Source organism: Pleurodeles waltl, chromosome 10, assembly GCF_031143425.1.
Source record: "Pleurodeles waltl isolate 20211129_DDA chromosome 10, aPleWal1.hap1.20221129, whole genome shotgun sequence".
Classification (NCBI taxonomy): domain Eukaryota; kingdom Metazoa; phylum Chordata; class Amphibia; order Caudata; family Salamandridae; genus Pleurodeles; species Pleurodeles waltl.
Window position 1 is genome coordinate 763,868,433 of NC_090449.1, and position 17,913 is coordinate 763,886,345.

A 17,913-nucleotide genomic window follows, 5' to 3' on the forward strand; every position below is an offset into this window, starting at 1 on the left:
ACTTTGGTTTCAGAGGTAGTATGTGATTTCATGGAAAAACAATTTCATGGAAAACCATTAGTGAGAAACCATTTCTTCTAAACTGTATTAAGGAAATTGTCAGAATGAATGGTATTTACCTTTTCATAGAAAACAATTCATTAAATGTCTTTTTGGTCAAAATTGGCTTAGGAATGCTTATTTTTTAAGTGTAAATGCAATGGTTGCAGGTCTTAAGTTCAGAAATAATTTTGCGGGTGATATTTATTTCAGTGCTCTACTTCAGGAGACATATATATTTATATAATTTATATATTTGGATGCTTTTATTTTGCTGACCCATCTTCACCCATAAACACCATCCATCGATGACACCTCACAACCTCAAAACACCATCAATCCCTCTCCCCTAGAACCTTCACCACACCTAAACTACACTCATCCCTGAAGCCTAGAAGTCCTTTCTACCCCATAATCCACCATCCCTGAACCATGCATTCACTAACTTCCCTCTTCTCCACCCATTCCTGAACCCTAAAAACACATTTCTATGCCTTAAACACACCCATCCCATACCTCTTAAACCACCTTAGCACACCCAAACTCCACCCATCCGTGAATCCTAAAAAACCCTCACTGCCCTTAAGCACCAGCCATTCACAACCCATAAGAACCCAACAATATCCCAAACTACTCATTCCTTGACCATAAAAAATGTTTTCAACATCTACACCCTACCTATTCCTGGATCCTTGAAACCCCTCATCACCCTCAATTCCACCTAACTCTGAGCCCTAAAGACTCTTCACCACTCCAGCTGCTACCCATAATTGAACCTTAAAACCCCTCAATATCCTTAAACTCCATCCATTCCTGAGACCTAAAAACACCTCACACACACCTGAACACCACTTATCCATGATACCTAAAAAACCCTTACCACCCCTACACTCCACCTATCCCTGACCCCTAAAACCCTTTTCTGTGTCTGAATTGTAATCATTTCTGCCTACTAGAAAACCCTCATCACCCTAAACATTACCCCTGAACACAGAAACCTTACAGAAGTCATAAACTCACCCATGTTTAATGTAATTTTTTATTTTTCCTTAAAATTCTCTTTCCTTTAAAATGTTTGCTATATTTTTTTAACTTTTGTATTTCTTTAAAATTGGCTTTCCTTAAAATTGGTTTTCCATGAGTTGGTTTCCTCTACTGTGGTTTCTCAATTTTCAGTGACCATTACTTCACACACATCAGTTTCAGAAGCCTGAGGTATAATTTTATACAACAAAAGATACTGGAGAATGAGGAGGAGCAATGAGGGGCTAGAGCAAAATGTAGAACGAACAAGACCTGAAATTAAGAAGAAGAGTACTGTATAAATATAAGACAAAAGACTCTAAAATGAAAATGGCAAAGGGGCATGTGAAGTAAATGATAGTAGACAGTTGAGTTGTCAAGGGCAGACTGAATACGAGGGAGTAAGTTTATAGAGCAGTTACCACCATTGCTGTTTCAAGGGGAGAATAAATCCAGAGGAGAAAAAGCTGCCTTGTTAAGTTAGTTTTTCTTCTTGTCACACAGGCCATGCTAGCACATGGTGGCCCACACTGAAAAAAGTGACATGGCGAGCCACATCTCTGGTCTTTATTCATCAGGAAATGTTTAGTAAAAAGGTAGAACAACCTAAATTCATAAACTATATAGCCAAAAATAGAGTAGAAATTTAAAGTATTGCAATCAATTTATAACAGAGGGAACAAACATGAGAATGCAAGCCTCACAACAAGAAACCAATATTATACTAGGAAATGGTGATATAGGTGCAGGCTGAAATGCAGCATACAGAAGGCTGTAATCAGGGCAAGTCATAGCATATATGTTTTTAGGAAAGGCAAAGCCTGAAAAGCATTGGAAAATTCAACTCCTAGGGTGTCACCTGAAATAGGGTAGGAAATGAAAATGTAAGTTGGAAGCAGTGCTTAAGTTGAGCCAATGGTTGCCTATGGGGGCCACTGCACTTATTTTTGGGGAATGGCACTTATTAGTCCAGATCAGATATTTTCTGAGAGCAAGTCATGGACAAAACATACAAATCTGAAAGACGACGGAAGAGAAAGACAAAAATCTGTCCCCATAGGAGAAAGTTGGAACCTGCAGGAGTGATATAAAGGGGCAGGGAGTGTCTGGTAGTGGATTAAACAGGTACGATTTTGATTTAGGACTACCAGCCTTGGTAGTCAGTGCACCAGTGTTTAAGTGCACTGACCCCTGAGTAGAGCTATGGCACTCTTTCTTTTACAAATTACTGGTTGGAAATTGAAAGATGTGTTTGCTTCCATGTATTTTCTGGCTGGTGCTTGCAACCAAACATTTCCACAAAGTCTTCTTGGTGGAGTACTTGCTCATTGATGGGGCTGACCAATAGAAAAGAGGATGAATGTAATCACTCTCCTCTCCAGTGACATAGAAGAGGCTCCAATACTTAGAACACACACTTCCTTAACCCCTTCGCTGCCAGGCCTTTTCCCACTCCTGTGCCAGGCCTTTTTTTGCCTATTTGGGATAGTTCTTGCTTAGGCCCTCATAACGTTTTGTCCACATAAGCTACCCACGCCAAATTTGCATCCTTTTTTTTCCAACATCCTAGGGATTCTAGAGGTACCCAGACTTTGTGGGTTCCCCTGAAGGAGACCAAGAAATTAGCCAGAATATAGTGAAAATTTAGTGTTTTTTTTTTTAAATGGGGAAAAAGGGCTGCAGAAGAAGGCTTGTGTTTTTTCCCTGAAAATGATGGCATCAACAAAGGGTTTGTGGTGCTAAAATCACCAGCTTCCCAGCTTTCAGGAACAGGCAGACTTGAATCAGAAAACCCAATTTTTCAACACAATTTTGGCTTTTTACTGGGACATTCCCCATTTTTACGATTTGTTTGTGCTTTCAGCCTCCTTCCAGTCAGTGACAGAAATGGGTGTGAAACCAATGCTGGATCCCAGAAACCTAAACATTTCTGAAAAGTAGACATAATTCTGAATTCAGCAATGGGTAATTTGTGTAGATCCTACAAGGGTTTCCTGCAGAAATGAACAACTGAAATAAAAAAATATTGAAATTGAGTTAAAAAAAAAAAACAGCCATTTTTCTCTACGTTTTACTATGTAACTTTTTCCTGCAATGTCAGATTTTTGAAAGCAATATACTGTTAGGTCCGCTGGACTCTTCTGGTTGCGGGGATATATAGGGCTTGTAGGTTCATCAAGAACCCTGGGTACCCAGAGCCAATAAATGAGCTGCACCTTGCAGTGGGCTTTCATTCTATACCAGGTATAAAGCAATTCATTTGCTGAAATATAAAGAGTCAAAAACCTTTGTATTTCCAAAATGGGCACAAGATAAGGTGTTGAGGAGCAGTGGTTATTTGCACATCTCTGAATTCTGGGGTGCCCATACTAGCATGTGAATTACAGGCATTTCTCAAATAGACGTCTTTTTTACACACTGTCTTATATTTGGAAGGAAAAAATGTAGAGAAAGACAAGGGGCAATAATACTTGTTTTGCTATTCTATGTTCCCCCAAAGTCTCCCGATAAAAATGGTACCTCACTTGTGTGGGAAGGCCTAGTCCCCGCGACAGGAAATGCCCCAAAACACAACGTGGACACATCACATTTTTCCACAGAAAACAGAGGTCTTTTTTGCAAAGTGCCTACCTGTGGATTTTGGCCTCTAGCTCATCCGGCACCTAGGGAAACCTACCAAACCTGTGTATTTTTTAAAACTAGAGACCTAGGGGAATCCAGGACGGGGTGACTTGTGGGGCTCTCACCAGGTTCTGTTACCCAGAATCCTTTGCAAACCTCAAAATTTGGCTAAAAAAACACTTTTTCCTCAAATTTCGGTGACAGAGAGTTTAGGAATCTGAGAGGAGCCACAAATTTCCTTCCACCCAGCGTTCCCCCAAGTCTCCCGATACAAATTGTACCTCACCTGTGTGGGTAGGCATAGTGCCTGCAACAGGAAATGCTCCAAAACACAACGTGGACACATCACATTTTTCTACAGAAAACAGAGGTGTATTTTGCAAAGTGCCTAATTGTGGATTTTGGCCTCTAGCTCAGCCGGCACCTAGGGAAACCTAGCAAACCTGCGCATTTTTTAAAACTAGAGACCTAGGGGAATCCAAGACGGGGTGACTTGTGGGGTTCTGACCAGGTTCTGTTACCCAGAATCCTTTGCAAACCTCAAAATTTGGCTAAAAAAACACCTTTTCCTCACATTTCGGTGACAGAGTTCTGGAATCTGAGAGGAGCCACAAATTTCCTTCCACCCAGCGTTCCCCCAAGTCTCCCGATAAAAATGGTACCTCACTTGTGTGGGTAGGCATAGTGCCCGCGACAGGAAATGCTCCAAAATACAACGAGGACACATCACATTTTTCTACAGAAAACAGAGGTGTTTTTTGCAAAGTGCCTAGCTGTACATTTTGCCCTCCAGCTCAGCAGGCACCTGGGGAAACCTACCAAACCTGCACATTTTTGAAAACTAAACACCTAGGGGAATCCAAGATGGGGTGACTTGTGAGGCTTTCACCAGGTTCTGTTACCCTGAATCCTTTGGAAATCTCAAAACTTGGCTAAAAAAAACTTTTTCCTCAAATTTCGGTGACAGAGAGTTCTGGACTCTGAGAGGAGCCACAAATTTCCTTCCACCCAGCGTTCCCCCCAAGTCTCCCAATAAAAATGGTACCTCACTTGTGTGGGTAGGCATACTGCCCGTGACAGGAAATGCTCCAAAACACAACGTGGACACATCACATTTTTCTACAGAAAACAGAGGTGTTTTTTGCAAAGTGCCTAGCTGTAGATTCTGGCCTCCAGCTCAGCCGGCACCTAGGGAAACGTACCAAACCTGCACATTTTTTAAAACTAGACACCTAGGGAAATCCAAGATGGGGTGACTTGTGGGGCTCTCACCAGGTTCTGTTACCCTGAATCCTTTGGAAATCTCAAAACTTGGCAAAAAAAAACTTTTTCCTCTAATTTCGGTGACAGAGAGTTCTGGACTCTGAGATGAGCCACAAATTTCCTTCCACCCAGCGTTCCCCCAAGTCTCCCAATAAAAATGGTACCTCACTTGTGTGGGTAGGCATACTGCCCGTGACAGGAAATGCTCCAAAACACAACGTGGACACATCACATTTTTCTACAGAAAACAGAGGTGTTTTTTGCAAAGTGCCTAGCTGTAGATTCTGGCCTCCAGCTCAGCCGGCACCTAGGGAAACGTACCAAACCTGCACATTTTTTAAAACTAGACACCTAGGGAAATCCAAGATGGGGTGACTTGTGGGGCTCTCACCAGGTTCTGTTACCCTGAATCCTTTGGAAATCTCAAAACTTGGCTAAAAAAAACTTTTTCCTCTAATTTCGGTGACAGAGAGTTCTGGACTCTGAGAGGAGCCACAAATTTCCTTCCACCCAGCGTTCCCCCAAGTCTCCCAATAAAAATGGTACCTCACTTGTGTGGGTAGGCATACTGCCCGTGACAAGAAATGCTCCAAAACACAACGTGGACACATCACATTTTTCTACAGAAAACAGAGGTGTTTTTTGCAAAGTGCCTAGCCGTAGATTCTGGCCTCCAGCTCAGCCGGCACCTAGGGAAACGTACCAAACCTGCACATTTTTTAAAACTAGACACCTAGGGGAATCCAAGATGGGGTGACTTGTGGGGCTCTCATCAGGTTCTGTTACCCAGAATCCTTTGCAAACCTCAAAATGTGGCTAAAAAAACACTTTTTCCTCAAATTTCGGTGACAGAGAGTTCTGGAATCTGAGAGGAGCCACAAATTTCCTTCCACCCAGCGTTCCCCCAAGTCTCCCGATAAAAATGGTACCTCACTTGTGTGGGTAGGCATAGTGCCTGCGACAGGGAATGCTCCGAAACACAACATGAACACATCACATTTTTCTACAGAAAACAGAGGTGTTTTTGCAAAGTGCCTACTTGTGGATTTTGGCCTCTAGCTCAGCCGGCACCTAGGGAAACCTACCAAACCTGTGCATTTTTTAAAACTAGAGACCTAGGGGAATCCAAGACGGGGTGACTTGTTGGATTCTGACCAGGTTCTGTTACCCTGAATCCTTTGCAAACCTCAAAATTTGGCAAAAAAAACACCTTTTCTTCACATTTCGGTGACAGAGAGTACTGGAATCTGAGAGGAGCCACAAATTTCCTTCCACCCAGCGTTCCCCCAAGTCTCCCGATAAAAATGGTACCTCACTTGTGTGGGTAGGCATAGTGCCCGCGACAGGAAATGCTCCAAAACACAACAAGGACACATCACATTTTTCTACAGACAACAGAGGTGTTTTTTGCAAAGTGCCTAGCTGTACATTTTGGCCTCCAGCTCAGCCGGCACCTAGGGAAACCTACCAAACCTGCACATTTTTTAAAACTAGACACCTAGGGGAATCCAAGATGGGGTGACTTGCGGGGCTCTCACCAGGTTCTGTTAGCCAGAATCCTTTGGAAACCTCAAAACTTGGCTAAAAAAAAAACTTTTCCTCACATTTCGTGACAGAGAGTTCTGGACTCTGAGAGGAGCCACTAATTTCCTTCCACCCAGCGTTCCTCCAAGTCTCCCGATAAAAATGGTACCTCACTTGTGTGGGTAGGCATACTGCCCGCGACAGGAAATGCTCCAAAACACAACGTGGACACATCACATTTTTCTACAGAAAACAGAGGTGTTTTTTGCAAAGTGCCTATCTGTAGATTTTGGCCTCCAGCTCAGCCGGCACCTAGGGAAACCTACCAAACCTGCACATTTTTTAAAACTAGACACCTAGGGGAATCCAAGATGGGGTGACTTGTGGGGCTCTCACCAGGTTCTGTTGCCCAAAATCCTTTGGAAACCTCAAAACCTGGCACAAAAAAACTTCTTCCTCAGATTTCGGTGACAGAGAGTTCTGGACTCTGAGAGGAGCCACAAATTTCCTTCCACCCAGCGTTCCCCCAAGTCTCCCGATAAAAATGGTACCTCACTTGTGTGGGTAGGCATAGTGCCTGCGACAGGGAATGCTCCAAACACAACATGAACACATCACATTTTTCTACAGAAAACAGAGGTGTTTTTGCAAAGTGCCTAGCTGTACATTTTGGCCTCCAGCTCAGCCGGCACCTAGGGAAACCTACCAAACCTGCACATTTTTTAAAACTAGACACCTATGGGAATCCAAGATGGGGTGACTTGTGGGGCTCTCACCAGGTTCTGTTAGCCAGAATCCTTTGGAAACCTCAAAACTTGGCTAAAAAAAAACTTTTCCTCACATTTCGGTGACAGAGAGTTCTGGACTCTGAGAGGAGCCACAAATTTCCTTCCACCCACCGTTCCCCCAAGTCTCCCGATAAAAATGGTACCTCACTTGTGTGGGTAGGCATACTGCCCGCAACAAGAAATGCTCCAAAACACAACGTGGACACATCACATTTTTCTACAGAAAACAGAGGTGTTTTTTGCAAAGTGCCTAGCTGTAGATTTTGGCCTCCAGCTCAGCCGGCACCTAGGGAAACCTACCAAACCTGCACATCTTTGAAAACTAGACACCTAGGGGAATCCAAGATGGGGTGACTTGTGGGGCTCTCACAAGGTTCTGTTACCCAGAATCCTTTGCAAACATCAAAATTTGGCTAAAAAAACACTTTTTCCTCAAATTTCGGTGACAGAGAGTTCTGGAATCTGAGAGGAGCCACAAATTTCCTTCCACCCAGCGTTCCCCCAAGTCTCTCGATAAAAATGGTACCTCACTTGTGTGGGTAGGCATAGTGCACGGGACAAGAAATGCTCCAAAACACAACGAGGACACATCACATTTTTCTACCGAAAACAGAGGTGTTTTTTGCAAAGTGCCTAGCTGTATATTTTGGCCTCCAGCTCAGCCGGCACCTAGGGAAACCTACCAAACCTGCACATTTTTTAAAACTAGACACCTAGGGGAGTCTAAGATGGGGTGACTTGTGGGGCTCTCACCAGGTTCTGTTAGCCAGAATCCTTTGGAAACCTCAAAACTTGGCAAAAAAAAACTTTTTCCTCAAATTTCGGTGACACGGAGTTCTGGACTCTGAGAGGAGCCACAAATTTCCTTCCACCCAGCGTTCCTCCAAGTCTCCCGATAAAAATGGTACCTCACTTGTGTGGGTAGGCATACTGCCCGCGTCAGGAAATGCTCCAAAACACAACATGGACACATCACATTGTTCTACAGAAAACAGAGGTGTTTTTTGCAAAGTGCCTAGCTGTAGATTTTGGCCTCCAGCTCAGCCGGCACCTAGGGAAACCAATCAAACCTGCACATTTTTTTAAACTAGACACCTAGGGGAATCCAAGATGGGGAGACTTGTGGGGCTCTCACCAGGTTCTGTTACCCAGAATCCTTTGCAAACATCAAAATCAAAATTAGGCCCAAAAAAACCTTTTTCCTCATATTTCGGTGACAGAAAGTTCTGGAATCTGAGAGGATCCACAAATTTCCTTCCACCCAGTGTTCCCCCAAGTCTTCCGATAAGAATGGTACCTCACTTGTGTGGGTAGGCCTAGTGCCCGGGAAAGGAAATGCCCCAAAACACTATTGGGACACATCAAAATGATCAAATACAAAACTACCTGTTTTTGCGGGGGCATCTGCGTTTTTGGTCCTGGGCTCAGCAGCCATACAGGAAAACCTACAAAACCCAGACATTTCTGAAAACTAGACACCCGAGGGAGTCCAGGGAGGTGTGACTTGCGTGGATACCCCAGTGTTTTCTTACCCAGAATCCTCAGCAAACCTCAAATTATCTAAAAAATCAAATTTTTCACACATTTCTGTGTGGGATCACCGCACCGGGACACATTTCCTACCCCCCAACGTTCCCCTCAGTCTCCTGGTATAAATAATGCCTCACTTGTGTAGGTGGGCCCAGTGCCTGTGACAGGGAAGAGCCAAAAACATGTCAAAATTGAAGGGGAACCAAAGCGGGTCCAAAAGGGCAGTTTGGAAAAAAACATTTTTAGGCTGACAAGTGGGGCAGAATTTCTATTGGTATAGATGAGACAATGCTGGGTGGTAGGAATTTTGTGGATTCCTGCAGATTCCGGTAGGTTCCATCACAAAAATGTGGGAAAATGTGTGATTTCCAGCAAAGTTGGAGGTTTTTAGGGCATTGTGGGTAAGAAAATGGTGCGGTGCATTTGAAGCAGACCACCTTGACTCACCCAGATGTTTAGTTTTCAGATGTGTCTAGGTCTTTTTCTACATGGCAGCGTCCCAAAGTCCAAAAAGTGCAGCCCTCACCATTCCAAGTGGGACCATTTTGAGAGTTAGCCAAGCTCTCACATCCCAAATGTAAAACTAAAACCCCAAATAATCAAATGTCCACTTGCTTGCCGCGGGATAAGATGTTTTAGTGTGCGGGGGAAAGCTGAAAGACTGTTACCCCCTTCAGTTGGGGTGGGGGCATAACCATGCCCATACTGGTTGGTAGCCACCACCCCACAATTTTTTTTTTAATTCCCTGGCATTTAGTAGACTTCCTGCCCCCTGGGGTGTGGATTGGGGGTAATTGCCCCATTTGCCCACTGGTGGGCAGAACAACTTTGGCCCCATTTATTTGCGGCAGGGGTATGGCCATACCCCCACCCTCTTATTTTGAAAAAAAATATTCCCTGGTCCCTGGTGGGCTTTCTGCCCCCCTTAGGGGCAGATGGGCCTTACCAAAATAAGCCAATCTGCCCCTGGGTTGGGTTAGATATGGCCAACAGTAATGTGCCCCCATGGGGAGTGACCCTTGCCCAAGGGGCTACCCCCCCAAACAAAACACGCACCAATCCCTGGAGCCATTGTGGTTTCTGCCCCCCGGAGGCAGATCGGCCTAATAGAAATAGGTCGATCTGCCCCCAAGGGGAGCAGAAATTAGCTAAAATAAATTTGCCCCCCAATGGGTGCGACCCTTGCCTAAGGGGTCACTCCCCTTGCGGGAAATTGGCGCAAAAAAAAAATCTGTGGTGCCTAGTGGATTCTGCCCCCCTTGGAGGCAGATTGGCCTAATAAAAATAGGCAGCTCTGCCCCCACGTGAGGCAGAAATTACCTAAAATAACTTTGCCCCCCAGGGGAATGACCCTTGCCTAAGAAGTCGTCCCCTTGCGTGAACTTTTCGCAAAAAAAAAAATCCCTGGTGTCTAGTGGTTTCTGCCCCCCCCGGGGGCAGATTGGCCTAATAAAAATAGGCCAATCTGCCCCCAAGGGGGGCAGAAATGGCTCAAAGATAATTTTGCCCCCAGGGGAGCGACCCTTGCCTAAGGGGTCGCTCCCCACATATAAAAAAAAAAAAAAAAAAAATCCCTGGTACCTAGAGGTTTCAGCCCCATCAGCCTAATTACAGTAGGCTGAACTGCCCCCAAGGGGGGCAGAAATGGCCTAAAACAAATCCCCCCCCCCCCAGGAGAGCGACCCTTGCCTGAGGGGTCGCTCCCTTCAAGAGAAACTGACCAAAAACAAAATCCCTGGTGTCTAGTGGTTTCTGCCCCACTTGGGGGCAGATTAGCCTAATAGAAATAGGCTGAGGGCAGAAACGGCCTAGAATAAATTTTGCCCCCAGGGGAGCGACCCTTGCCTAAGGGGTCGCTCCCCACATATAACAAACAAAAGAGAAACAAACAAAAAAATACCTGGTGTCTAGGGGGTTTGTGCCCCCCCCCGGGGGCTGTTCTGCCCCCAGGTGGGCAGAAACAGCAGTAAAATTATTTGCCCCCCTGGGGAGCGGCCCTTGCCCAAGGGGGCGCTCCCCTTATGTGTACATATAAAAAAAACAAAATCCCTGGTGTCTAGTGGTTTCTGCCCCCCTTGGGGACAGATAGGCCTCATAAAAAATAAAAAATAAATTGCCCCCAGGGGACCGACCCTTGCCTAAGGGGTTGCTCCCCACAAATAAAAAACACAAAAAACAAACAAAAAAATCCCTGGTGTCTAGGGGGGTTTCTGGCCCCAGGGGGGGCAGAAAGCCAAAAAACAAATTGCCCCCTGGAGAGCAGCGCTTGCCCAAGGAGCCGCTCTCCTTGTCAAGTAAAAAAAAAAATTAATTGTCTGGTGGCATTTCTGCTGTCCGATCGCATCGCAGCAGGCCTTACTCTCCTTTCAGGCGTCTCTGCCCCCTCCACGTGATCAGAGGAGCCGATCGGGCACTGGAAGCTGAGCTTCCAGCGCCGGAGGGAAGGCCTCTGATGAGGTCAGTGTGCTTCATCAGACGCCACAGGGGATTACAGGGGAGCGGGGTGGAAGGGGAAGCGATTCCCCTTCATCCCTGCCCAGGGGAGTGGTGTGCCTGGCCATCGGGGGGAGCGCTAGCGCTCCCCCCCCCCCGGGCCCATAACAGGACGAGGTGATCTCGTCCAAGGCACCGGCACCTTGGACAAGATCACCTCGTCCAAGGCATACAAGCGATTAAAGGAATACACTTCTCAGAATATTGCATTGTTCTCACGGAGAGTAATCTATAAATGAATGTTGACCCACACAGGCTTCCGTACTACTTAACCAGAGCAATGCGACTCACTGAAACAGACAGATTAATTAACATTTGTGTAGCTAAGCGGATGTAGGGGTTCTTATTCTGAAGTCTGTGCTATAAACTGCCACAATGTTCTATACTTGAAAATAATCAGTGTTCAGCCTACATCTAGCCCAGCATGGATGGTGTGCGCTCCATTCAACACAGCAGATATCGATTGTTCATGAATACTCAATACAATTATGTGTACTAATTGTTATACGCAAAATCCTTGTGCTTAGATCTGTCATATGCAATGAGTTGTACATAATCCATACTACCAAATTTAAATTTGCTCTGGTCTTCAAAGACTAATGGAACATGTTCTGGTGTCTCATAATCTCACATTGGTGGGTAAGAGGTATTTGGTTCTAATTGTAAGGTGTCATTTATACGAAAGTAATTTAGCAAAAAATATAACACAATAAAAATTAGGGGTGTTTTGCCTTTGCAAATCACAGAGCAGTAACTAATGTATGGTACAGTTGAGTCTACAAAGTAAAATACCTAAATACCCAGTAAAATCATAAAGACTGTTAAAGCAATTTGTGTACAGTTTATGTCATCAAAATCATGATTCTATGCTGTGTTCCCCAGAACTAGTATCAAGGTAGGCCATTAGCAAAACGTAGATATTTTAAGCAAAGCTTGCTAACTTTGCGGCAATGATTTCACATTTTTTACTGCAACACTAAAAATCAGAGAACTGATTCACAAAGAATTAGGAGCCCGCAAGTGCAACTTACTCTTGTAATACTCTTTAGTTTTTACTTAATTCCAGGAGTAAGGCAGTAGTACTCCTGGCTTACTTGTGGAATTCAGTGGTAAACTTGAGTGCGACAAATGTAAGTCACATCAAAATCGAATCCAAAGTTTCCGGCAAATGATCTGCAGAGATGTCCTCAGAAATCCCAATTATTTACTCATGGATTGTTACTATTTTGCTGCACAATATATTAATTGAATAATAATATTAATGATGTAATATTTTGTGTCTTGAGATCTAATGGGATTGTTTTTTTTGTCCACAGGTGGGTTCCGATGTCTTGGTGTTGCAGAGAGAGATGCTGTCTCTGGTCTCTGCGGGGATGGTTACTTTTTCAATAAAGAAATGGAGGAATGCCAGGCTTGTGCTGAATGTGAGCATGGAATGGTCACTTTTGCTTGTTCTGGAGTCAGTGACACTGTTTGCTCCCATGCCTCCGAAACCAAGCTTTCTGAATGTTGGATGGCCAGTGTATCACTACCCTCAGCTAAGACCGCCTCTGCTCAGGTGTACACAGGATTGAACATGAAGATCAAAGAAAAGGTACAATGTGACATCCTATCAACTGAAGATAGCAGGCTGGTATTTAGGCAGCACGGCTTAGTATGGGTCGACCTCAACTTTGCTGTGAAGCATAATTGCCGAAATTTTCTTCAGCTCTCCTTGAAATTAAACAACAGTGAAGAGGGTTATGAGCTAAGTGGTGTCCGCATTGAGCAACCAGATGGAAAATATTATCAGAGCACAACTTTGAGTAGTGCAGCAGAGGTGGAGCCCAGCCACGCGCTTTCTGTCTTCCTAAAGAGTCCAAACCAATTTTGTAACCAAAGCAAAGACTTAAATGCATATGAGCTCAACACACCCCTTAGCTTGTTCTGGTTATCTCATGATACTGGTGCGGTGGCCATGAGTGCACAAATGTCGACAGCTATGCATTATCAAACAAACTATCGACCAACTTTTAAAATTACCTCTGTATCTGACCCATACATGATAACCTCATCTCATGATGGAAGAAGTATAAAGTTTACAGAAACAGGTGTTGTGAAGTTTGTCTTCCAACAAGCCCTCTACTCCATGGGGCACACTTGTGTTCATGAAGGCTTTTCTCTGGTCTCTTACATCAGTAGAAATGGCACCAACTCAGAACTGATGCAGGTGTATAAGTCGGGGGTGAACTATAGAGACACCTCAATATCTGCTTCTGGAGCAACAAAAGTCAATGCTGGGGACATGATTAGCTTTGAGATACTCTCCCCAGCACAGTGCAATGTGCGGTACTTTGGAGAAAATTCAGGCATCAGCATGCTCAGTCTTATATGGATCCCAACGGCTGTCTCTGCAGCTCTGTCAGCCACAGTCTCCAGCACTGGTTTGCCTACAGGAGCGGTGAGAAACAAATGTTTGCATTTCAGTAAGTCCTCTGCCCATGAGAAACAGATCCAACTGGTCACTTCTGGACAATTTGCTCAGAAATATTTTCTTTTCACAGAACGGGGGACGGCCAGCGTGTCGTTCAACTTAAAGGTGATTTATTCGTGTAACATAATCAAATTGACATTAAATGCTCACACCAGTGGTCAGGTGAATCCAACAGCAATAGCACAGCAAATTGGAGGGCAGATACCAGAAGGAAGTATTTGGACCACAGTATCCCTGCGTTCGTCTTTTGAAGTGCTGAATGGCACCATGATCTCCATTTCTCTCGACTGTGTGCGTGGTAGGATCAATCAAATCGCCCATGAACTTGGAACCAGCATATCCATTTTGTGGATTTCCTCCTAAATTTCCCACAAGCCAAGAAATTCCAGCACTGGCACCACACTGTCTTCTTGGTACTGATATGAGGGTGATGGTGTACAGTTATTTGATCGTAGCACATGCACATCAGTGAAAATCACCCTCGCCAGCACTGTTGCAAGTTAAACTCTGCTCGATCACAAATGTGAAAAGGGTTAATTGACTACATTTTTGCCACCCAATAACTTTCCAATGCTGTGGGAAGTGAACAAATCCAGACCCTAAGGCTAAGTAGGACCACACATCTCTAACAGTATAAACGTTTTCTAACTTCAAAGCATTACTGTTAAAGAAATAGAAATAAATGACCAAATCAATGGTGACCAATTAAACCACAACAACACAAATTGGAAAGTAACCAGAAATGTGAACCTTTGACAACATTTAAATGCACCTTGAAGAAAACCTACATTTTCTACATGGCGGATCAGTCTTTTGCGGTTATGGCATAATTCAAAGCCCTTTAAGAAATGCAATTGTCAGTCTTTATTTCAATTTAAATGCATTCAGAACTGTAGTATATAAAGGTTGGGTACTTACGAACTATTATATTTAAGTTGAAATTAGACAAGTTGCGATATACGTAAAGAACAAACTTTTGACTTATCTCTGCTCAAGTGCACATTTACCATATTCCCCACACCTATTTGGTCTACTATTTCGCTTGTATATATTTTAGTGTTTTCTGTCATCTTGAACTCAGTATGTTTTGTCGTTCAAATTATTCACCCACTAATTTCCATACATTTTTCTTTTCTTTACGTCTACTTTTTGTTCAATCATTCCTTTCTGCTCCACCCAGTGTATCCCATGTTTCCAAGGCAACTGAATGAGAGGTGATGGCTGTCAGGCTCAGTTTGCATCTAAGGCATGTCCATACCGCTACTAAATCAGTTTTGCATATACAAGCCAGGACTGACAATACTGGCCCGAATTGTGAGGGGAGAAAGCAAGTAGTACATTTTAGCAAACGATAGAGGAATATATTTGGCAACTTTAATATCACGTGTTAAAATATTTGGTTTTACTTCTAACATTTCCCACCATAGATGGATTTGGAATTTGTATTTTGCAGACATACAGGGATGGGGATACATCTAGCAGAATTGCACGTTTAGCATTTTAACATTTGCACCATATTCTGAAAAAAGGTCTTCACTAGTGGTATATCTCCAGTCCTAGACACAATGTGGCATCTGTTTATAATAAAGTCATTTAACTTAAGAGTTAATAAAAAAAAAGTATTTCGTTTTGTAGAAATAATCAGACCTGTTCAAGAAAATAATATATTGCACATGATGTCGCCACCTCCAGATGTTATTTCCCTGAAACTATTGCTGCCATTATCTGATATGCTTGAAAAGGTATGTAACAATACTGATGCTATAGTGACATTATATTGTCATTTTTGTTGGATTGTCACAGAAGGGATTCTAATTCTGAATGGATCACTTGAGTTGCCCCAAAATATGACAGGGAAAAATTGCATGAAAAAATCACTGACCCCTTTGTAAATCACAGATAAATTCAGTACTTATGTAGTTATGTCTAAATATAAATCAGCCACGCTAATCCTAAAACACCCAAAAGAATATTGACTCCAAAGCTATAGGCAATGTATGTTGGTTTACATTTTGCTTGACAGAGTACCGCTAGTGCTTCCTTTGTTTGAATGCAATCGTCATCATTGTCTTTACCATCATGCTGTTGCTATCACTTTTGAGATGAAGTTGGAGATTGACTCAACTGTGGGATGGGAGGCAGGGTAAATGGCACAAGGTAGTCACAGACAGTCCGATGTTTAGGAATATTTTGTCGGCCTCTAATTCCTCTGAAAGCAAAGCAACCTGATCCTTGATTTGTTCATGTATTCTATAATTCAACCGCTGCACCACAGAATATGTTCTTAAAGAAATGAGATCCTATTCTTTGTCATCTGACATCATCCCTGTGAATTATCTGAAACAGCCACCTAAACAGAGCAATGCTCTATGAATGGACAATACATAGACATTCATATAAACTAACACTGATGCACAGTGCACTGACATTTCAAAATAGCACTACTCTTAGCAACCTGAACTCCAAAGACCTCCAAAGATTGGCCAACCGGGTGAAAAATAACCTCTCTCAAGCAGTGGTTAATTTGTAAATAAAAACTTGCCGGTGCCCAAAGCGTTCCTCTGACACAGTTGCTGCAATTCAATGTGCAAGCACAGAATACTGAGACGGCGTAATCCTGAAGCCATCTCGGGCCTCTTTAATCCATTTACAGCCACTCCCTGCCCCTTCAGCCTACTCTTCCAACTTTCTGCTTTCTCCCTTTATGACGCTTTTAAGTCTTTCTCTTCCTCGTCTTTCCCATGTGTGTCTTTTGCTCACAGTATATGCTTGAGGCAGAAAAATAAGTGCCGGCCCTCAAAAATAAGAGCTGATGTCCTGCACCGGAAATCACCGGCTCTAATTAAGCACTGCTCTCAAAGCACAGTGATCGTAAACAAATACAGCTACAAATTCAATAGATGCTGCATCTGGGCCACTAGTATAAAAATGGCGTTAAATAACTGTGCTTATTGGAATTATTTTTTGTGAAGTAAAAAGAAGCCAAAGCTTCAAAAGTGGCCTAAATACATATAATTAACAACGCCGTACTTATTCAATGCCTAAAAAATAACTACATACATACATCCAAATGCTTTCTCGACACACCCTGCTTAAAACCACAATTTTAGCAGAATAGTCTTTACTCTATCATCTGTGTAATTGATATAAACTGTATACACATCTCATGTGTGGTATCTGAATGCTTAATTGTTTATGACAATCATATCTCCAACAAAAGGGACATATGTAGGTTTTTTAACACTATTTGCTTATAATATTCTATAAGGATACAGAGACTGAACTAAAAACAGACATTTTTCAATGCATGGCCAAAAGATTTTACACCCTAAAATATTGTACGAAAATATATATTTTATAGTTTTAAGACACTTTATAATGTTTGCAATATTGCAAATTTGTCATGTCAAATACAAAGTTGTTTTATTTAATAATGTGGTACATATATATATATATATATATATATATATATATATATATATATATGTGTATAAATATATATGTATATTTCTTGATGTGTAAGTTTTGCAAACTGGCACATTAATTTTTGTTACGGTTCGATTTCTGAAATGCTACATTAAATAGGAGCAAATCCTGCTCATACTCGTGTTTTACTGTCATATTAACATTACTGTGCATAATATGGCAACTGAAATAAAAATAAAATCTAACTTTACTGTGTACGGTCAATATGTAGTATATATATTTTAGCTCATGACCACAAGGATCCATAACTCATTTGCAAACCTACCCAATCATGATTTAAATCTCAATATATGTTATGCGTCAAAATGTTAGAATCCGGTTTGACTTCCTACGCTGAACTATCCATATAAAAAATACAGATATTTTGAATCTCAAATTCATAAAACAATGCATTTGATAATTGAACAATTTTCTAAACGCACATGAGATAAAATGAGAGAATATTTGCAATAGTTTTTGCATACACCAGTGATCATCAACATTAGGAATCTGGACACAAGTCACTTAACCAGCACAACAATATATCCGGGCCAATAATTATGATCAAAATGTTAAGGTATTTGCTGACAGTTCTGACAGATTTAAAAAAAAGAAAGAGCTTTCTTAAGCATCAGAAGCATCACTCATCCTGAGGTGGCATGCTTCATCATAGGGTTCCTCCTCACACCACAA

At 42.6% G+C, this 17,913-nt stretch overlaps 1 protein-coding gene across 1 annotated transcript in view; it reads left to right on the forward strand.

The window, feature by feature from the left end:
* Positions 1-17,436, forward strand: part of LOC138261848 (uncharacterized) — a 165,974-nt gene extending 148,538 nt beyond the window's left edge. Inside the window, exon 5 of the mRNA XM_069211358.1 lies at positions 12,599-17,436. Within this exon, the coding sequence (XP_069067459.1) occupies positions 12,599-14,118 (1,520 nt within the window). The 3' untranslated portion in view covers positions 14,119-17,436. The remainder of the gene's footprint in view (positions 1-12,598) is intronic.
* The last annotated feature ends 477 nt before the right edge of the window (positions 17,437-17,913 follow it).